The following is a 22,285-nucleotide window of genomic DNA, read 5'->3' on the forward strand; positions in this document are numbered from 1 at the left end:
CTCCCTGCCCCCACCCTGCCCAGCGCTGGCTGGGCTCCCAGCAGCCACCACAGCATCAATATTTCATCCACGTCAATAAGAGAGAGCGGCAGGGCGAGAGGCTGCAGCAGTACTCCGCCCGGTCCAGCCTGAAGCTCCGGGGAGCGTCCAGCCCCATCTTCACTCCCACCATGGATGTCTTTAAGAAGGGGTTCTCCATTGCCAAGGAGGGCGTGGTGGGTGCCGTGGAAAAGACCAAGCAGGGGGTGACAGAGGCGGCCGAGAAGACCAAGGAGGGAGTCATGTATGTGGGTGAGTGTGGCAGGGCGGGGCAGGGGGGAGGGCAGGAAGATCAGGCGGCCAAAGAGGGTGAGCAGAATGTCAGCTCCCTGGCCCTGACCTCCCTCCTCAGCCCCAGGCAGCGATGTGGACAGAGGTGAGACCCTAGCTGTTGAAGTCCAGGTCCCCAGATCCTGGAATAAGCAGAGCATTTGGCACATACCAGTGTCTGCTTGCCTCTGGCTTCCTCAGGGACTCCAGATCAGAGTGTCCCTGAGAGCCACTCGGGGCTCAGACACAGCTGACCACCTGGCTGCTCATGCACAAAGGCACTCACGAGCCTGCAGGGGTCCCCTGAGCCTCCAGACCCTGCAACTGTGAGGAGCCCAGTATTCGGGTAGACCACACCCTCTTCCATAGGCCACAGGTTACTACCCTCACCGAAGTCCTCTGTCCAGGTTCTACCCAGAGGGGGATGGAAAAGGAGGGGAGGACAAATCCATGGCTTAGCTCTGCACTGCTCTGCTGCCGAGCCAGGGTCTGTATCCGTGGTCCACCAGGGTCCCTTCCCCCACCCCAAGCCTTGGGCTCCTTTGTCCCTTCATCCTGTCTGTCTCGTTCTTATCCGTCCCCGTCCTCCCAAACCAGCAGGAAGTGGCTCTTTGAAGGGGTTGTCGTCCCCCGCGCTATCCGTCCCCCCAGCTGGTCCAGCTGCTCAGGGATAGATGTGCCCTGACATTTCCATTTCCTCCTCAGGAGCCAAGACCAAAGAGAACGTGGTGCAGAGTGTGACCTCAGGTAAGCAGCATGCCCCCTGTCCCCCGCAAACCAGCAGAGTCCTGGTGCTGAGACCCCTCCAAGTCTAGAATCCTCTTTACAGTGCATGCCTTTACTTCCTACATAGCCCCTGGCCACTGCAGCCCCCCAAAGCAAGACAAGGGCGTGGCTCTGGGTCCCCTCGATCAATGGCAGAGCTCCCCTAGAGTCAGGAAGCAGGCAGGGGAGGGTGGTAAGGAGAGTCAGAACCCCTCCCCTGGAGACATCCATGCCTACATTCCCACTAAGGGCAGTGGCGAGTAGACTGGAGTGGGGGTGGGGACTGGGGGCACAGCTTCCAGAGAACCCAGAGTGTCCCCATACCTGATCCCCTCCATGGGCAGAGCCAGGCCCTGCCCTAGGGCGCCCTCAGGTGGGGTTCATGAGCGAGGGCCCAGCACAGAGGAGCCATAGCTGTGGGGTAGAAAGAACTCTGCCCAACCCCTGCCAGCCGGGCACGGGGACCAACCAGGGTTCTCCCACAGTGGCTGAGAAGACCAAGGAGCAGGCCAATGTGGTCAGCGAGGCCGTGGTCACCAGTGTCAACACAGTGGCCACCAAGACCGTGGAGGAAGCAGAGAACATCGTGGTCACCACTGGGGTGGTGCGCAAGGTGAGGTGAGGGGCTCATGTCTCCCCTGGGCCTAGGAGCCCAGCTGGCAGGAGGCGGCCCCCACACATGCGGGCACAGAGAGTCAGGCCCTGGGTTTGCTTTACAATCAACACCCAGTAGAGGAGGTGTGTATGGGTGAATGAGTGTGTGTGTGTGTGTGTGTGTGTGTGTGTGTGTGTGTACATGCACACGTATACGTGCGCAGAGGGGTTATCCTTGGAGTGGGGAGTTCAGGGTCATTTTATAGACAAAGAAACTGAGACTCAAACCAAGTCTGCTCCATAGCTCTCAGTATAGAAGATGCCCCCATGTTTTATAAGTGAATGGTGGACCCCAGGCAGTGAACACCAGGCCAGAGCTGCCTAGTCATTACTGCCATCCCTGATCCAGCCTGGCTGCTGCCTTCTCCCGGAGCAACAGGGAAGTAGCGCCCCCTGGTGGTGGAAAAATATCAAGGGCTTCAGCCCCACCCTCCACTGCGGTCTTTGTGTGAGCACGTGTGTGTGAGCATATACGTGTGCCTGTATGCATGCGTATCTGCAGTGTGTGTGTGTGTGTGTGTGTGTGAATTGTGCATGCATGTGTATGGCTGTCAATAAGAGCATTTATTGGACCTAGACACTGATGGCTCACACCTGTGATCCTAGCTACTTAGGAGGCTGAGTTCTAAGGATTGTGGTTTGAAACCAGCCGGTATGTGGAAAGGAAGGCCCAGAGATTTGCCCATGTGTCCCCTGGCCTTGGCTAATCCATGTGACTGTGGAGGTCCCTGCTGTGCTTAGAGATAGTGATGTTAGGTGGTATCAGAGAGTGGGGACTTGAGCCTGGAAGTGGGGTGAGAGCTATTTCCAGCCCCTATACCTGTCACAGATGGTATCTGAAGGTCCAGCATAACCAGCACCGTGAGGTCCCGCTCTCAGAGAGGGTGGGAACAAGGGTAGGGGACACCTGGAGAGTAGTCACTGGATGTCTGATTCTACGACCAGCACAGAGTGTTCTTGTCATTGGAGCGAGCAGCTGCTCCCCCTCTACTCAATCCTAGCCCTGCCCCTTCCTAGTATGTGACTTTTGAGAAGCGATCTAATGTCTGTGGATCTCTATTTCTTATATATTTTTTCTTTATGTTGATCATGGAGCTTGAACTCAGGACCTGGGTACTGTTCCACAGCTTTTGTACTTAAGGCTAGTGCTCTACCATTTCGAACGAGCCACAGCTCCACTTTGGTTTTCTGCTGGTTAATTGGAGATAAGAGTCTCACAGTTTTTCTTGCCTGGGCTGGCTTTGAGCTACAATTCTCAGCCTCCTGAGTAGCTAGTATTACAGTTGTGAGCCACCAGCGACTGGCTTCCGTTCCTTTTTTTTTTTTTTTATTGGGTTGTGAGAGATGACAAGCAAATGGGCCCTAGGAAGCAGTTCTGCCTGACCTATAATGAACACTCAGCAAATCACCACCTTCACAACTACCTCCACCATCATCACCCTGGCAGAACCCACTAGCTCCCCAGGAAGACTCCTCCCCACCTCCCACTAAAAGAGGACTAGGGCTGATGCCAAGTACCCCTTTGCTTGATGATCCTAGAGTAAGGCTGGCAAAAGCCCTGCCCCCAAAGAGACTTTTCAAGGGATCTCTAAAAAGCAATCCCCAGACCTTCTTCCCTCCCACCAAGCCCGGGGGATACATGCCCTGGCGGTATGGCAGTCGACCAGTTGTCTTTCGTGTGTTGTAATTATGACAATGGGGAGGAGGGCGGAGTTTTAGGAGGGAAGGGAAGGGGAAGGGAAGGAGAGTCGGTACTCTAGCTACCTGGCCATTTACACCATAGGATTCCTATGCTAACATTGAGGTGCAGCAGGACTAACAAGATGGCTCACTTGCCCTTCACCTAGAGAACCTGGCCCACCCTTTTATACATAATTCCACCAAAGGTTAAGGGCCCTGTAAGCTGGGTGCTGGTGGCTCACGTCTGTAATCCTAACTACTCAGGAAGCTGAGATCTGAGGATCACGGTTCGAAGCTGGAGCAGAAAAGCCCCCATGGGACTTATCTCTAACCACTCAAAGACTAGAAGTAGTTCTGTGGCTCAAAGTGATAGAGTGCTAGTCTTCAGCAAAGGAGCTCAGGGACAGCACCCAGGCCCTGAGTTCAAGCCCTATGACCAACCCCTCTCCTCCAAAAGAAAAGAAACTAGAGAGGATCCTGGAGCAAGCTGGACCTGATGCCAGCAAGTATTTCTACTATAAAGCCTGAGTCACTGAGTTTAATGCCTCTTCTCTCCAGCCTCAAGGTCAGGTGAAAAGTGATGACACAGCCCTGCACCTAGGATTACATTGGGGGCTGGTGATTCAGGGGCCTCTGCCCACCTCCTCTGCCACACCACTGTCACCACACACACCCCAGGCTCCCATATCAAGAGACCCAAACAGACAGTGCTCATTGCTTGAGATCAGTGTGTTTGTGTGTGTGTCAGGGGGTGGGGGTACTTGTTACCCTCAAAAGGCTTGGCACTATGAATCTCCATACCTCCCACCCTTGTAGCCTCTCCAAGTAGAGCAGGGCCTCTGCCCATCTGTGAGGCCAGTGCAGACCAGGCCCTGGTGGCCACTAGCCAGGCAGCTCTGAGTCTCTCAGCCTCATGTGCCTTTGCCCCTTGCAGGAGGACTTGGAGCAACCTACCCCGCCACAGGAGGACCAGGCAGCCAAAGAAGAAGAGGTGGCTGAGGAGGTAAGGAGCTGGGCGTCCCCAGGGCTCACCAGGAGGCTCCTGGATGGGGATCTTGCATCCCTCTCGGAGCCCTGGAGCTGGTTAGGAGAGCCTCAGAGGGACTTAGCAGGAGAGCCAGCCCTGGGCCTGAGGATGAGATCTCCCAGGGCAGCCACTGAGGGTTGAGGGCCTGGAGGGGGCTGTGAGGGTCATTCTTTCTTCCAGGTTAAGAGTGGAGGAGACTAGAAGGCTGCCAGCCGGCTGTGGAGATACCCCCCCAGACACACCCCTCTGCCTTAGAGCCCACCCCCACACAGCATAAGAAGTGCCCAGTGTGGAATGCCCAGCAGGCTGCCCATGCTCCCGCGCTGTCCCTGAGCCTCCACCTCCCGCGGGCCCCACCCGCTCCTGTCCTTCTGACCTCGTAAGACCAGATGCTGCTGTGAACTTCCATTCCCTTTTTAAACATGATTTCAAATAAAACGAGCTCCAACCTCCAGCCATGTTTCCTGTCTGCTCTGCCACTGCTCACGAAGCCCCCAGAGACAGGAAGGAACTGGCTCAGCCTGTGCTGGGGACCAGGTACCCTATGGGAATACACTGGTGCTCCAGACCCTCCCCAACACATATAGCCAACCCACAATGAATGCCCTTAGTAGCAGCACGGGCCTGTATGTCCCCACATTGTGTGTGTGTGTGTGTGTGTGTGTGTACGTGTGTACTGGGGCTTAAACTCAGAGCTTGACTGTTGTTTCTATACTTTTTTCACTCAAGGGCTAGTGCTCTACCACTTGAGCCACAGTTCCACTTCTGGCATTTTTTTTTGTTGGCCAAGAGGCTTGAACTCAGGGCCTAGGCTCTGTCCCTGGGCTTTTCTGTCAAGGCTAGTGCTCTACCACTTTGATCCAGAGCTCCACTTCCACTTTTCTGGTGGTTAATTGGAGAAAAGAGTCTCATGGACATTCCTGCCTGGGCTGGCTGCAAACCATGATCCTCAGATCTCAGCCTCCTGTGCAATTATAGGTGGGAGCCATTAGCACCTGGTTTGTCTCCAGGTTTGCACTCAGCTACTGTTTGGAATGGACCCCACTGGAGTGGACATTGAGGGGGTCCGCAATGTCCTCTGAGGAGCCTGAGGTGGGCAGGGTGAGGATACTGTGCACATCTTCAGCTCTGGTGACATCTTTGGAGATCAGGGATATTCTCCCTAGAGCAGGAAGTAACTTGCAAAGATGGCAAAGCCTAAACCCACAGCAGGACAGGGCATATTCACCCCAGCAGAGATGAGGTGACCCCAAGCTCCTTCCACCTCTCAGAGCCGGGCCTTTCATTCCTGCTCCTGGAAGCCTGTTGGGGTTGTAGAACATGACAAGGTTAAGTGCTGGTGGCTCCCACCTGTAATCCTAGCTACTCAAGAGGCTGAGATGTGAGGATCTTGGTTCAAAGCCAGCCTAGGTAGTAAAGTCTATGGGATTCCTTGCTCCAATTAACCAGCAAAAGCCAGGAGGTTTGGCTCAAGTGGGAGAGCACCAGCCTTGAGTGAAAAAGCTAAGGGACAGTGCCTAGGCCCTGAGTTCAGGCCCCAATATGGGAAGGGGGAATGTGGTAGGTAAGAGTGATTCAGGTGTAAGAGTGATCTGACACATTGCATAAATACGTGGAAATGTCATAAGAAGATACCCTCCCCTTATGCAAGTAATGTATGCTAAAAATTACAAAAAAATAAATAACTCACCCAAGGGCACAGAACTAAGAAACATCAGAACTGAGCAGAGTGGGCACCAATGGCCACACCTGTAATCAGGAGGCTGATATCTGAGGATGGAAGTTCGAAGCCAGCCAGGGCAGAAAAAATCCTTGACTCTTATCTCCAATTAACCACCACAAAGGCAGAAGCAAAGCTGTGGCTCAAGTGATAGAATGCCAGTCTTGAGTGAAAAATCTAAAGCCTCAATACAGGTACAGAGAGAGAGAGAGAGAGAGAGAGAGAGAGAGAGAGAGAGAGAGAGAGAGAGAGAGAGAGAGAGAGAGAGAGAGAGAGAGAGAGAGAGAGAGAGAGAGAGAGAGAGAGAGAGAGAGAGAGAACTGAGCACAAACTTTTCACTCAGTTGAATCCATGCCATGCCCACCCCCAAAATTTCAAGATATCCCTGACACTAGCCAGGCCAGTGTCCAGCATGAGGATTCTTCATTTTGCTCTTGGAATATTGTTCCCTGGACACCCCCACCCTCACCTTTGATGTCCAGTTTGGGGACAGAGCTTTGAAGGGACTTATTGCAGGCTGCCAGTCCTAAGTGCCAGCACCAATGCCTGAATCCACAGATGACTCCAGAAACTGCCCTGCCCCCACTGCAGTGAAAAGCAGAGGTCAAGGGCAGCCCAGAGGCTGGGAGTCCAGTCAGGTATAGTGGAGCTGGGTATGCCCTAGTAGCCTGCCCATGGGTATCTACTGTTGGGAAGACAGGAAGAGGCCAGGGACTGCTGTCCCCTGGGAAGGAATGAAGGCACCAGAGGACACTCAGGGCTCTCCTGTCCCCAACACCAACACATCAGCAGGCTGTGCATGCCCAGAAGTAAGCCACTGCTGAGAAAAAGCAAAAAGAAGAAAGTCAGCTTGGTGGCTAAGAGCTCAGAGAGAGGGCTCCTGGTCCTGGCCCCTGTGGATATTTAGCAGGCTCCTAGAGTTCTCTGCCTCCACTAAAAGAGGCTGTAAGGGTCCTTGGTGCACCTCCCTCTACTATTAAGCACACACTCAAGACCTATGCTGAGCCTGGTGTTTACGGCTCACACCTGTAATCCTACCTTCTTAGGAGGCTGAGATCTGAGGATCAAGATTCAAAACCAGACTGGCAAAAGAAATCACTAATATTAAGGTGCTGCATGCCTATAATGCAGGCACACAGGATAATCCAGGCAAGAGGATCTTGAGGTCAAGGCCAAGCTAAGCTATGTAGTAAGAACTTATCTTAATAAAATAAAACAATAAAAGCTGGGTGCTGGTAGCTATAGTTAGTCCTAGCTATTCAGGAGACTGAGCTCTGAGGATGGAAGTTCAAAGCCAGCCCAGATAGGAAAGTCTGTGAGACTCTTCAGTGAACCTACAAAAAGCGGGAAGTGGAGCTGTGGTTTAAGTGGTAGAGCGCTAGCCTTAAGCACAAGCTTAGAGAGAATGCACAAGCACTGAATTCAAGCCCCAGGATAAGTACTAAAAAATAAAACATAGGAGAAAAATAAAATGGGCTAGGAAGTTGGCTCAGTGGTAGAGTACTTGCCTCACATGCATGAGGCCCTGGGTTCTGTTCCTCAGCACCACATAAGCAGAAAAAAGCCAGAAGTGGTGCTGTTGCTCAAGTGGTAGGGCGCTAATCTTGAGTTGAAAAGCTGAAGGACAGCACCCAGGCCCAGAGTTCAGCCCCCACGACCAACCAAAAACTAAAAAAATAAAATAAAACACAGAGAATGTGGCTCCAGTGATAGAATGCTTTCCTAGCAAGTCAGTAACTAGAGTTCAAATCTTAGTATCACCAAACAAAACAATAATTAGCTAAGCTGGATACCAGCGGCTTACACCTGTAATCTTAGCTACTCAGGAGGTTGAGATCTGAAGACCACTGTTCCAAACCAGCCTGGGTAGAAAACTTTGTGTGAGACTCTTATATCCAATTAACCCATTAAAAGCCAGATATGGACATGTTGCTCAAGTGATAGAAAGCAAATCTTGAGCACAAAGCACTAAGCAAGGGCATAAAGCCCTGAGTTCAAATCCCAGATCTGGCATTCCCCTACAAAAAATAATAATTAATCAAAACACTGATTTTAGAAGTCACATCATTAAAGAACTTATCATTAGTCCCCACTAGTTTTTCCATCAACAGCACTTCTGCTGATTCTTTTTCAGAAGGGCCATAAGGCTGTGTTTGCTGCAAGTTCACTTGAGACTGTGAAAATATCCATGGATGACTAACACAGACTGACAAAGCCTGGCATCTCTACTGCCATCTCCTATCTCTCTCCTTTGGCGCCCTAACCTCTGGGTCAACCTTTAACTCTGTTGGTAGGAATGTTTGTCTAGGACTGGTCATAAAAACAGATTTGTCTGAAACTCACCTGATCTCTCTCCTATCCCTCTAGGCTGGAAGTCACCAAGATAAGAATGTTTAAGATTTATAGGTTCTTCATGGCCTTGTGATTGCCTGTGAACCACTACCAGGGTTCACATCAGTTCCAGATCACCGGAGAGGCGCCCAAAAGTCTCCAGCCAGCCATCCTTTCCTACCCTAAGCCCTCTTTCTCCTCCCCAACCTTCTGGCCTTAGGCCAGAAGGAGCTTGAAACCTATGCCCAGTGAAGACGATTCTTGCCAGGGTCTTGCAGGCAGATCCAGTAAATCTTTGTGCTGCCCCAACAACCTGACGGGCCAGTAAATAGATGGGTCTGCATTGACAGTTACCTGCAGCCACTTAATCCTTACAAAAAATACCCTGGAAGCCAGGTGCTGGTGGTTCACACCTGTAATCCTAGCCACACCGGAGGCTGAGATCTGAGGACTGTGGTTCAAAGCCAGCTCAAGCAGATAAGTCCTTGTCTTTTATCTCCAATTAACTAGCAAAATGCCAGAAGTGGTGTGGCTCAAGTGGTGGAGCATCAGCCTTGAGTAAAAAGGTCAAGCAAGATTGTAAGTCCTTTGAGTTCAAATCCCTGTTAGTGTCTTTTCCTTAAAGTTAGGGACACCAAGGCTCAGAGAAATAAACTTGAATGTCTTGGGGGTATCAGAATTCAAGATACTAGTTTAACTCCAGTGTCTGCTGCTGTCTGGCCATACTGAGCTGTCCCTACCATTATCTCTCAGGGCTAGCTGCTCCTCCATGCAGAGGTTCCTGCCTTCTGGTCTTGCTTACTGATCATGGGCCCCGGTACCAACTAGTACCAACAGCTATGACATGAACTGAAGCAGTGGCAGAGGCCTTCCTGGATGGGAATGATGCTAACTAATGGGATTTTGGGAGGATTGGCAGGGCTGAGACAAGGTTAGGCTGGGCTCCTGGAACTCCTGTAGTAGGCAGACAGCAGCCAAGCCTCCCTGCAGTGCTGCTGCTGCTGGTGCTAGGAGGGAGTTTTGTATGTCTGTGCCTGCACTCCGTTCTGTCCCTCACCTAACCTCATCACCTGCTCCTTCCTCCTACCCAGGGTTGCCTAGCACGTACCTGGGTTTCTAGAAAGTCCAAGCTAAGGGCTGACTCTCTACTAACAAACCAGGGGACACAGGCCAGCAGACAGGGCCTGGGCAGAGACTCCCCGAAACTCTAGAATAAGAGAGACTCTGAGAGGGGCAGAGAATGAATGAAAAAAAAATTGCAAAGCCAGGTGCCAGTGGCTCACACCTCCTAGCTACTCAGGAGGCCAAGATTTGAGGATGATAGTTTGAAGCTAGCTTAAGCAAACAAACCTGGGGATTTTTATTTTTATTTTTTTGCTGCTTCTAGAGCTTGAACTCTGGGTCTTAGCAATGTCCCAAAGCTTTGCACTCTACCACTTGAGCCACAGCTCCACTTCCTTCCTTCCTACATTCCTTCCTTCCTTCTTTCCTTCCTTTCTTTCTTTCTTCCTACCTTCCTTCCTTCCTTCCCTCCTTCTTTCCTTTCTGTGGTTAATTGGAAATAAGTCACTTGGACTTTTCTGCATGGGCTGGCTTCAGATGTCAGCCTCCTGAGTAGCTAGGATTATAGACACTCTCTCTCTCTCTTTCTCTCTCTCTCTCTATCTCCATATATATATATATGTATGTATATATATATATATATATATATATATATATATATATATACACACACACACATACATACATATGAACTAGCAAAAAAGCTTGAGCCATAGCCTGAGGCCCAGAATTCAAAGCCCAGTATCAGTCCAAAGATAGATACAGACAGACAGACAGACAGACAGACAGACAGACAGACAGACAGACAGACAGACAGACAGACAGACAGATAGATAGATAGATAGATAGATAGATAGATAGATAGATAGATAGATAGATAGATAGATAGATAGATAGGATGGACAGACAACAATGAGCAATGCTGGGCCTGGAGACACAGAGGGGTATGTGGTAAGGCTAATAGCAAGGGACCTTACACACTCACCTTGAGCGGTAGCAGGAGGTGCTGCTGTTGCTAGAATCCCTAGCTCCCCCACCAAGCCCCTAACTGCCCTTCTAGTGCCTCTTGATTGTCTCAAGCCCCAGAATTACTCCTTTGGGGGAAAGAAAAGTTAGCATCCCTGAGCATGTCTGCCCTCTCTGAACTGTCCCTCCTATCCAAATAGCTGGGCTTTGGTGACATGTGCAGTCATTGTCCCCTGCCTTGTTCAGGGGACAGCTTCCTCATTTCTACTTGGGGCTGTCATACCAGGTTCTCATCTTCTTTAGGGTCTTTACCTAGTACTCCCTTCCTCCTACCCAGGTCCCAGTGGCCATGGCGCAGATAGCCAGTCTGCAGGGCCAACTGGACACAGGGGGACAAAAGGTTCTGTAGTTGCCAGGACCTTCTGGTTCACAGCCCACAGTGGCCAATTTATTTTATTTTACTTATTTATATATTTATTTTTATTGTTATTATGAAGGTGATGTGCAGAGGGATTACAATTACATAAGTCAAATAAAGAGTACATTTTTTGGGGGGGGGGGTCCGGTCGTGGGGCCTGAACTCTGGGCCTGGGCGCTGTCCCTCAGCTCTTCAGCTCAAGGCTAGTGCTCTACCTCTTGAGCCACAGTGCCACTTCCGGCTTTTTTCTTTTTGCTTATGTGGTGCTGAGGAATTGAACCCAGGGCCTCATGCAGGCAAGGCAAGCACTCTACCACTGAGCCACCTTCCCAGCCCCAAGAGTACATTTCTTTTGGGACAGTGTCACCCCTTGTGTCAGTTTCTCTCCCAGTTTTTTTCCTCCCATCCCCACTGATAAGTTGTATGTAGTTCATTTGCAACATAGTGTCTAATGAGTGCCACTCAGTGGCCAATTAAATCCTAACTCACCTGCCACTGTTTCCTCCTATAAATGGATGCTAAATAATAACACTCATTCACTAGGTGATTGTAAACATTATATCAGAGACTATAAAGCATCAGCGAAGCACCTAGCATATGATAAATGATCAATAAGAAACAACTGCAAAGCTGGGCACTGGGGGCTCACACCTGTAGTCCTAGCTACTCTGGAGGCAGAGAGCTGAGGATCAAGGTTCCACATCAGCCTGGCAAAGAAAGGTGGTGACACTCTTTATCTCCAATTAACTATCAAAAAAGCCACAAGTGGAGTTGTGGCGCAAGAGGCAGAGTACTAGTCTTGAGCAAAAACAGCTCAGGGACAGCACCCAGGTTCTGAGTGTAAGCCCAAGGACTGGCACATACACACACACACACACACACACACACACACACACACACACACACACACACACAAGTGTGTACAGGTATATGTGTGTGTGTGTTATTATCTTTAAATAGCTGTACAAAGGGGTTTCAATTCAACATATCAATTTATGAGTACAGTGCATCTGATCAATATCACCTCTTCCATTGTTCTCCCCTATCTCTCCCAACTCTACCCATCCCTTCAAGTTATCTGGTTCTATCTCCCTCCCTCCCTCCCTACCTCCCCCCTCTTTCCCTCCCTCCCTCCTCTCTCCCTCCCACCCTCTCTCTCACACACATAAATGATACGTGTTGTGTGTGTGTGTGTGTGCTGGTCTTGGGGCTTGAACTCAGGGCCTAAGATGTCTCTGAGCTTTTGTGTTCAATGCTAGCACTCTACCACTTGAGCCAAATGTTCACTTTTTTGGTAGTTAATTGGATAACAGTCTCACAGGCCTGCCCTCACCTGGCTTTAAACCTTGATCCTCAGACCTCAGCCTCCTGAGGAACTAGAATTATAGTAGTAAACCATTGGCACCAGGCTGTATACTGAATATTAACTGCTAGTATTTAATAACAATTTCAGCTCTGAGCTCCCAACTTAGCATTAACCTCAGATCACCAGGGGATCCTCAAAGTAGAGGAGGAAGAAGGTTGGGTTGGCTAGGTGAGAGAAGATATCTCTGTTCCTAGTCTCTTTCAGGACCCTAATCCCAGACCTCTGCACACCTCAGCCCTCTCTCTCCCTCCTGCTGAAGGTCTCACTTTCTCAGTATGAGCCCTCTAGGGGCCAGCAAAACACACACACACACACACACACACACACACACACACACACACACACACACACACACACACACACACACACCCCACACCCTTGAGGCAGTCAACTGGAACCGCCCTCCTGTAGGGTGGGCCTTGGCTTTTGGGAATGCCTTAAAAAACCCAGGTGGACAGAGTCAGCAGGATCCAACAGTGTCTTGCAACCTTGAGCACTCGTTGAAGCTATGGCCAGCAAGGGTAGCAAGGACCTGAAGCCCCAGGTGGAAGGCACTGTCCCAGAAGCAGGTGAGTCCAGAGCTGTCCCTTGGCACCAGCAGGTGCACTCACCGGCATCTTGGTAGTTGTGAAGGTCTGAGCATTCTGGAAGTCCTTAGGCCTCATCTTCTTGAGATGAGGAGCCACAGAACACCCATCTGGACCAGGAGAGGGGTGATGGCTGAGGGAGACCCAAGCTAAGCTTTGGGCATTGCTGGTGTCCACTCTAGCCCTCAGGCCAGGCAAAAGCCCAGGCAGACATGGGGAGCAGGCCTATATTTGCTGGGGTCTCCTGGAATAAGATAGGGTAAATATTGGGAGGGGTGTTGTCTTTACCCTCTCTAAAAAAATCCTTTCTTTACTTTGAAAACCTCAACAGGGGCTGGGAAGGTGGCTTAGTGGTAGAGTGCTTGCCTAGCATGCATGAAGCCCTGGGTTTGATTCCTCAGTATCACATAAACAGAAAAGGCTGGAAGTGGTGTTATGGCACAAGTGGTAGAGTGCTAGCCTTGAGCAAAAGAAGCTCAGGGACAGTGACCAAGCCCTGAGTTCAAGCCCCAGGACTATCACAAAAAAAAAAAGAAGAAGAAGAAAGAAGGAGGAAGAGGAGAAGAAAGAAGAGGAGGAGCAGGAGGAGATACTATCCAAGCCAACTCCCTCTTTCCCCAGCACCCCAGCAACAGGCAACAGATTAAAATCTCCCCAAGAATGCTCTGTCTTTCTTCTGGGTCTCACTTTTCCCATCTGGAAGTTGAGTGCAAAGACTCCTACTCTGTGGCTTCTTATGGGGGTGCATAATCAATATTGAGGCTTGAACTCAGGGCCTGAGCACTGTCCCTTAGCTTACACTCAAGCCACAGCTCTACTTCCAGCTTTTTGCTGGTGCATTGGAGATAAGAGTCTCAGACTCTCTGGCCTAGGCTAGCTTGGAACCATGATCCTTTGATCTCAGCCTCTTGAATAGCTAAGATTATAGGCATGGGCAGCACCTTGCCTCTGACTTGTTTTTTTTGTTTCTGGTAAGGTTGGGGGCACTAGGGAGCAAACCTAGGGCCTTGTGCATGCTAAGCAAGGTATCTGCCACTGAGCTACATACCCAGCTCCGGGTCAAGTCAGATACTTGCTAGCTTGCTGAGCATGTTGATCCATGTGAGCCCCTGGAAACTCCAATCGCCACAGTGGAAAAACTGGTCTAGAGGAGATGGCTAGATCCTGGAAGTTTCTTTCCCTTCTACATTTCTTCTCTTCATACCTTAAGTTGGCTGGTGAGTGACAACAACTGCCATTTGGGCCTGTATGACCTTTTAGAAGGGAGCCACTGAGTGGGGGATGGGACGTAGTAAGAGGCCATGGTAAAAGTAAAAGATAAAGGCCAAGTGCACTCAAGGTAGGAACTTTATGTCCAGCAGCAGCCACAGCCGATGGAGCTCTCTTCTGATCCTTGGTGGTGGGGAGGAAAACAGGACAGAAGGGGCTTACAAGTTAGTAAGAACACCTAAAGAAGCCAGATGTGCCTGTGGCTCATGCCTGTAATCCTAGCTACTCAGGTGGCTGAGATCTGAGTATCTGAGGGTTCAAAGCCAGCACAGGCAGGAAAGTCTGTGAGACTCATCTCCAATTAACCAGCAAAAAGGCAGAAGTAGAGCTGTGGCTCAAGTGGTAGAGTTTAGCCTAGAGTGAAAAAGCTAAAGGGACAGTATCCAGGCCCTGAGTTCAAGGTCTAGTACACACACACACACACACACACACACACACACACACACACACAATCCAAAGACATGGAAAAGGGCTGATGCCTCTCACTTCCTCACTGGCTGGCTGGAAGACTTCATCTCAAACTCAACTCTCCCTGAAGAACTAGGGGAAAGAGCAACGGAGGAGCTCCTTAGTCAGTGGTGTCTAAAGACTCTTATCTTTGTGTTACAGTGGCAACAGCTGGTGCTGCAGTTCAAGAACCATCCACTGAGGGAGGACAGAAAGGTCTGGTGGTGGTGCCCCAGGGTGGGAGGGAGGCAGCCTCCAGACTGGCTCAGGGTACCCTCTCTTTCCTCCCCCCTCCCCTCTACACACACACACACACACACACACACACACACACACACACACACACACACACACAGATCAGAGGTGGTTGCCAGGTGCCAGCTAGGATTACAGGTGTAATCCTAGCTACTCAGGAGGCTGAGATCTGGAGATCAAGTTTGGAAGCCATCCCTGGCAGATAGAAAAGCCCTTGAAATTCTTATGTCCAACAAAAAGCAGTTAGTAGAAGTGTGGGTTCAGTGGCAGAGTGCCACCCTTGAGCAGAAAAGCTAAGGGAAAGCACTTAGGCCCTGAGCTCAAGCCCCAGTACCATAAAAATTATATATAGATATATAGATACATATTATATATGTATATATATGTATATATGTATTATATATATAGATATATAGATATAGATATATATAATGGGCTTCCTGAGGAGACGCTTAACAGGACAACACAGTCTGAACGACAATGGCTCCCCAGGGCCCTGGCCTTACCTGGCCTCTCTCCTCCTCTCCCCTTCCCTTCCCTTCCCTCCTGTAGGCACCGCAGCTTCCCGCGCTGGCCCCGTCCCCGCTGGCCCCACCACTGCCCCGGCCGCAGCCCCCGCCGCAGACCAAGGCAAGCTCGCTCCCCAGAAGTGATGGCAAAACTGGACACTTCCCTCCAGGCGCGTTCAACAGAACTTGACCCTGACCCCCAGTTGCCTGCTACTTCCTTGATCTGCCCTTAATTACAGTTCGTATTTCCGGGGGTTGGGGGCGCGGCTCAGGGGGTAGAGCGCCAACCAATGAACCTGCGTCAGACACTGAGTTCAAGTCCTGGTCTTGGACCAAAAAAAAAAGGACATAAATTTCCTCTTTCCAGTTCCTTGTCCACTGTGATGATTCTCGCCACATCAGACCCGGCCCTCTCGGGCCCAGGGCTGAACTCCCTGGACAGGAGCCCCCCATCAAATTCCGCACTCTTGTATCCGTCCCCCCAGAAACCAACGCTGTTCCTCTTGCTCCTAGGATGAGGGGGTCCTTGGTCCCCTGTGCCTCGCGGGGTCTGGAGAAGGTCGAGGAGAACAGGGAGTTTGGGAGAGAGGGGGCGACCAAGCCCAGCGCCTGCGAGGCCCTCCGGGTTGGGCCGAGGTGGCGGGGCGCACCCACCAGTGACTCACGGACACCACAGCCAGGGTTTGGGGGCGTGTTTGGGGGCGATCTGCGCAGCCGCCGGTGAAGCCCCGCCCCACCCGGAGATGCGGGACGGGGGGAAGGGGTGTAAGGCGGGGCCGGGCAGGGTTGGTTTGGGGACTAATAGGTTGGAGGTGGAGCTCGGGACGCGTGCCCCAGCTGCTCTCCCCCTCGGCCCACCTCCTCCCTAAAGCACTTGGTGGGGTATGCGCACGTCCTGGGGCTTGAACTCAGGGCCTTGCACTCTCCCTTGGCTTTCGGTGGTCCTTCAAACCTGGCGCTCTGCTACTTGCACTACCCCTTCACTTCCAGCTTCTTGCTGCCGGGGCTGGCTTCGAACCTCAGTCCTCAGATCTCAGCCTGCAGAGTAGCTAGGATTACAGCGCGCGCACCCGCGTGCGTCATCGGGGGGCAAGGAACCCTAACTTCTGTCCCTGGATGAAGCCAGATATATCTGCCCCGAGAACTCTACTTATGCTCCTCCGCCTCCTCCCCTCCTTGCCTCTCCCCGGCACGTGTCCGCGCAGGCGACCGCTGCCCTGGGTGTGCCGGGCGGCTGGGTGACTCAGCCGTGCCGCAGGATGTGCCCCAGCTCGGCCGCTGGCGTGCGGCCGCGGCCCGGTCTTCCATTGTTTGGAAGGAGGGATTTCCCGCGCTTCCCTTTTCCCATCCCCAGGCCTTAGCCTCGTTATTCCCAGCCCGGGTCTGCGGACGGGCGCACACCCAGCTTACCGTTCCAGTTCCCAGAAACTTGACCGTGGGCCCCTGCCCCGTTCTGGGGAGATGTCGAGAGACACAGAGGTTGCACCCCACTCCTGTCCCCCGGCCTGCCAGCAGGGGGCGGGGGCTCCTCTCTCTCTGTTCCTTCCCTGGTCTAGTTAAGACTAGAGGCTTGGGGGAAACAAGAGGTGGTTTTTCTTCGTGGCTGCGTTTTCTTCTTCTTTTGCTTTTTGTGTTGTTTGTTCATGTGTATGTCTTTGGGAGGATAAGGGAGGGCAAAGAAATGGAAGGACAAAGGATGAACAAATGCAGCAGTGGTATCATTAGATTCAATGTTGAAAATGAACCCCACAACTTGTGGGTGAGGATGGTAGGGAGATGAGCGTTAGGAAAAGGGCAACACTGTCTAAAAAGAAATGTACTTTTTACCTGACATATGTAACTGTACATCACCTTTATAATAACTATTAAACATTTTAGAAAAGAAACACAGTAGAGGGCTAGGAATGTGGCTTAGTGGTAGAATGCTTCTAGCATGCATGAAGCCCTGGGTTGGGTTCCCCAGTACCACATAAACAGAAAAGCCAGAAGTAGTGCTGTGGCTCAAGGGGTAGAGTGCTAGCCTTGAGCCAAAGAAGCTCGGGGACAGTGTCCCCAGGACTGGCAAAGAGAAGAAAAGAAAAAACCAATAGAGGCCTCTCCTCCACACTGAGCTCTCCCCAGCTCTCACTCCAGGGACTGAGCCTGTGCCAGGGTCCCTGAGGCTCCTTGTTTCTCCACAAAGGAGCCTCCAAGTATGCACAATGTGGTAAAGCTTCCTGTTCAAAGGGCTGGCCCCCACAGAGCTCACAACTGTTATCTTAGCTCCTCAGGAAACTGAGGTCTGAGAATTGTGATTTGAAGCCAGTCCAAGCAGGAAAGTCTGTGAGACTCTTATCTCTAGTTAACCTCCAGAAAACCAGAAGTGGAACTGTGGCTCAAGTGGTAGAGTGCTAGCCTTGACCACAAAAGTTCAGGGACAGCACACGGGTCCTGTGCTGTCTCCCATGACAGATGAGAAAAAGGGATGGCCCTGGAAGTGACACATAGTGAAGTCTGAGGAAGCACCCAGCAATTCCAGGGGCACCTCACCTGCAGAAGCAGGTACTGTGTCAGAGAAGGCTGGTAGGGCTGGATCTGCTGGGCCCCATCATCATTCTTGCCCTGTGTGCGTCAGGGATTCAGGGATAAACCCTGGTAGGCCTGGCATCTCCTACTCACCTGTTCTCCTCCCACACAAGCTACTGACTGGAAGGGCAGAGGGTGAGCTGAGTGCCAGGTGGCTTATCCTAGCTACTCAGAAGGCTGAGATTTGAGGATCACAGTTTAAAGCCAAGCTGGACAGGCAATTCTTTTTGATACTCCAATTAACCATCTTAAGAAGCAGAAAGTGAGCTGGGCAGTGGTGGCTCATGCCTGTAATCCTAGCCACTCAGGAGGCTGAGATCTGTGGATAATAGTTCAAAGCCAGCCTGGGCAGGAAAGTCCATGAGACTTTCCTCCAAAAAACTACCAGAAAACTGGAAAAGGCAGAGTGGCTCAAAGTGGTAGAGCACTAGCCTTGAGCAAAAAGAGCTCAGGGACAGTGCCCAAGCCCTGAGTTCAAGCCCCACGACTAACAACAACAACAAAAAGCAGAACTTGGAGGTATGAGAGTTCAAGGACCTGATTGCAAACCCCTGGAATGACACAAAAAAATAAAATAAAATTCCACATTAATGAAAGAACCTAACTTGTTGTCTGATCTAAGCAGCCAAGAGAAATAACAGTCAACTTTCTCAGTAGGCTAGTTTCAATGCATAAAACCTGAAGACCTCCCTGTTATAATCCTGATTCTAAAAGCAATCTGCCAAAAGCCAGTGGCTCATGCCAGTTTACTTGGGAGATGGTGATGGAAAGATGGAGCTTCCAGGCCAGCCCAAGGGAAGAAAAGTCTAAGAGACTCCTTCTCCATGGAAGAAACTAGGGGTGGTGGCCTTTGCATGTGTCAACCAGTTATGGTAGACAGCCTAAAATATGGTTATACTTCAGGTATTTGCCTAGAAAGGAAGTATCCCCAAAACAACCAGCACATAAAAATTGTTGTGGATTCTATGAGTTGCCAAAAGGAGACTACCACATGGGTCAGGCAGAAAAGAGTTTATTTGGGAGAGCCAAACTGCTGGGCCACACTTAAGAGTAGGGTGTAGTGTGTGGCAGCTCAAACTAATGGTGGAGAGAGATTATATAGAGAAGGGCAAGACTGGAGCGGATGAGGAAGTGACCTCAGAGCCTCAGGAACCTCCTACTTCCCACAGATGTGCCAGCAACTGGTTACCTAGGTGACAGATGCTGGTTAGGGACTTCTAGGGAGGCTGAGTACAGTCTTGCATGGAAAGAGAACAAAGAAGAAGGGACCTACATGCAATTTTGCACAGAGAGAAAACAAAGGGAAGAGGCCATTTTTTTTTTCTGGGTGGACCTAACATAGATATAATTCAGTAACAGAGTACTTGCCTACTAAGCATGAGGTTTTGATACTTACAAAAAATCAGTCTGAGCTAACCTGATGTTAGCCAGCTCTTTTTCTGTCTCCTTCTTGTAAGGAAAGTAGCTGATATAATCAAGCTACTTTTGTTTTTTCCTCTGAGACTTTTTCGATCTATAAAATGTACTTTCTTTTCATTGGATTGTTTATGGACTGAAGTGTTGCTTTATTCTAGAATTAAAAGTAAGGCCAATTACAATCTTCAAGATGGGTGTGGGACTCATATCTATCCATAATCCCAGCAATCAAGAGACTGAGAAGTGAGTCTCTGACAGGTCTTCCTCCCTCCTCTTTTTTATTTTATCTTTTTTTTAATTTTTATTTTATTTTATTTTTGGGGGGTCCGGTTGTGGGGCCTGAACTCTGGGCCTGGGTGCTGTCCCTCAGCTCTTCAGCTCAAGGCTAGCACTCTACCACTTGAGCCACAGGGCCACTTCTGACTTTTTTTTCTTTTTGCTTATGTGGTGCTGAGGAATCAAACCCAGGGCCTCATGCATCCAAGGCAAGCACTCTACCACCGAGCCACTTTCCCAGCCCTATTTTATCTTTTTGGTGCTCAACTCAGAGCTGAACTAGGCTCTATCTCTGTGCTTTGTTTTTTCAAGGCTAGCACTCTACCCCTTGAGCCATAGCTCCACTTCTGGCTTTTTGGTGCTTAATTGGACAAAAAGAGTCTCACAGATTTTCCTGCTTGGGTTGGCTTCAAACTGTGATAATCAGATCTGTAAGTAGCTAGGATGACAGGCATGAGCCACTGGTGCCTTCCTCTTTTTTTGCCAGCCATTTTCAGTCAGTGGGATGGTTCTTTCTTAATATTTATCTCTGTATTCCTGCACAAACTGAAACATTGACCACTTTGGTTTCTGGGTTGTTAACTGTCATCAGACAGAGGGAAGTGCAGAATTTCCTATACCCATTTTCTCTTCCATTCACTATTATTATTACTTATCTCCCCCACCTTCCTCATTCTCCACCTCCTCCTCATAATCATCATCATCATTTTGGAAGCTGTCTGCTTTCTACTTTGCCAGAACTTGCAGCATTTACATGTCATTGCTCCACTCTCAGCCACACCTTTGTTTTTGTCTTAGATCTGCAGTTGAAAATACTAAAAGCTCTGCTGTTCCTTTGGCTGAAGTGTTTCTTGATATTTCTTGGATAGTTAGAGTTAACTCTCCAGATGTTTTCTCAAGAATGAAACATTTACAGATGAACTGATAAAGTATCTGGGATCTGACTTCATCATATTTGTTCGTGCCAGTCCTGAGATGAACTCACAGCCTGGGAGCTGTCCCTGAGTCTCTTTGCTCAAGTCTAGCCCTCTATTGAAAAACAGATACAGGGCCTCAGTAATGCTACCTTGTCATCACCACCGTCTTGGCATCTTAATAGATGATGGGGACTTTACACCCAGTTCTGAAAAACACAGATGGGTCAAGGGTTGTAAAGCTCTAGGAAAGTCTTGCTCCAGGGAATTCTTGCCTTTGATTGCCCGATTGTTCCCCCTAGCTTGCTTTGTTTCTATTAACATGCTTTTGCTAAGTTTAGTTCTTCATACTAATCATGTGGATTTTTTTTTGCCTTTATAAACTTTGTATTAACTATATTTGAGGCTTCAAGTTCTTTTGGGACATGACTCTGCTTTCAGTCTCTGGCTTTGTAATAAATAAAGACACCAAACTGGACCTCTCAAAGTGTGGCTTCTCTGTATCTTGCTGATTGAATTCCTGTATAACACTGCCACTTAAGCCACAGTTCAGTTTCCAGCATTTTTTGGTGCTTAACTGGAGATAAGAGTCTCACAGACTTTCTTGTGTGGGCTAACCTCCAACCATGATCCTCAGATCTTAGCCTCTTGAGTAGCTAGGATTATAGGCTTCTACCACCAGTTTCTGCTTGCTAATTGTTTTTTGTTCAAGGCTATCCCTCTACCTTTGAGCTGCAACCCCACTTTGGGCTTTTGTGGGTTAATTGGAGATGAGAATCACACAGACTTTTCTGTCCCAGCCAGCTTTGAATCATGATCCTCAAATCTCAGCCTCCTGAGTAGCTAGGATTACAGATGTGAGCCACTTCAGGTTTATACTATTCAGCTTTTATGTATAACGTTTTCTATTTTACAAAAGGCAAGAAAGTTAAATAAAGACTGAAAATGAAGGGTTTAACCATAAACAACCTCTATGAAAGTGGTTGGTCCATAGGGAGAGGAGGATATGCGAGAGAAATAGACTGCCAGGAAAAGGGAACTAACAGGAGGAGGCTGGGCTATCAAGGAGCTTGAATTCCATTGGAAGAGACTACTTGCAACTATGACACTAGAACAATGAAACCTGTTGGAATTGTTTGGGAAAGAGAGAAGGGAGACAAGGAGACTGATGGGGGGCATTATTAGAATACAGTGTAAATATGAGTGGAAAGGTAACAGAAATCTCCCACTTGTACAAATAATGTAAGTTAATTTTTTTTTTTTTGGTCGGTCGTGGGGCTTGAACTCTGGGCCTGGGCGCTGTCCCTCAGCTCTTCAGCTCAAGGGGAGCGCTCTACCACTTGAGCTACAGTGCCACTTCTGGTTTTCTGGTGGTTTATTGGAGATAGGAGTCTCACGGTCTCTCCTGCCCGGGCTGGCTTTGAACCGCAATCCTCAGATCTCAGCCTCCTGAGTAGCTAGGATTACAGGCGTGAGCCACCAGCATCCGGCAATGTAAGTTAATTTAACAACAACAAAAAATAACTTTATGTGAATAGTCTTTTGAATTCCTAAGTGTTTGGACAATACTTTTGACCTTGTTAAAAATTATAAGAACCGAGCTTTAATGGCTCATGCCTGTAATTCTAGCTACTCAGGAGGCTGAGATCTGAGGATTGAGTATTGAAGCCAGCCTGGGCAGGAAAGGCTGTGAGATCTTTATCTCTAATAAACAACTTAGAAAATGCTGGAAGTGACGATGTGATTCAA

General features: G+C 49.7%; 2 protein-coding genes and 1 long non-coding RNA gene across 3 annotated transcripts in view; 2 read left to right on the forward strand and 1 right to left on the reverse strand.

Annotated features, from left to right (window-relative positions):
• Mmrn2 (multimerin 2) overlaps positions 1-16,813 on the reverse strand; it is a 38,874-nt gene extending 22,061 nt beyond the window's left edge. Inside the window, exon 1 of the mRNA XM_070020770.1 lies at positions 16,776-16,813. The gene's annotated coding sequence lies outside the window, so the exon portion shown is untranslated. The remainder of the gene's footprint in view (positions 1-16,775) is intronic.
• On the forward strand, positions 81-4,889 carry Sncg (synuclein gamma). Its single transcript, XM_070020772.1, has 5 exons — positions 81-291; positions 1,015-1,056; positions 1,560-1,687; positions 4,343-4,411; positions 4,616-4,889. The coding sequence occupies exons 1-5, from the start codon at positions 171-173 to the stop codon at positions 4,634-4,636; spliced, it is 381 nt and encodes a 126-aa protein (XP_069876873.1). The 5' UTR covers positions 81-170; the 3' UTR covers positions 4,637-4,889.
• Positions 12,745-15,731, forward strand: LOC138825705 (uncharacterized). Its single transcript, XR_011371497.1, has 3 exons — positions 12,745-12,867; positions 14,764-14,817; positions 15,409-15,731. It is a non-coding gene; the product is annotated as an uncharacterized lncRNA (long non-coding RNA).
• Positions 16,814-22,285: the final 5,472 nt, after the last annotated feature.

The sequence above is a fragment of the Dipodomys merriami genome, unplaced genomic scaffold (assembly GCF_024711535.1).
Source record: "Dipodomys merriami isolate MVZ:Mamm:240054 unplaced genomic scaffold, mDipMer1.0.p SCAF_14, whole genome shotgun sequence".
Classification (NCBI taxonomy): Eukaryota; Metazoa; Chordata; class Mammalia; order Rodentia; family Heteromyidae; genus Dipodomys; species Dipodomys merriami.

Coding starts and splice junctions, on each gene's coding strand:
- Sncg (XM_070020772.1), top strand. CDS start 171: ATGGATGTCTTTAAGAAGGGGTTCTCCATTGCCAAGGAGGGCGTGGTG. Junction 292..1,014: donor GGAGGGAGTCATGTATGTGG/GTGAGTGTGGCA, acceptor TTTCCTCCTCAG/GAGCCAAGACCAAAGAGAAC. Junction 4,412..4,615: donor AAGAAGAGGTGGCTGAGGAG/GTAAGGAGCTGG, acceptor TCTTTCTTCCAG/GTTAAGAGTGGAGGAGACTA.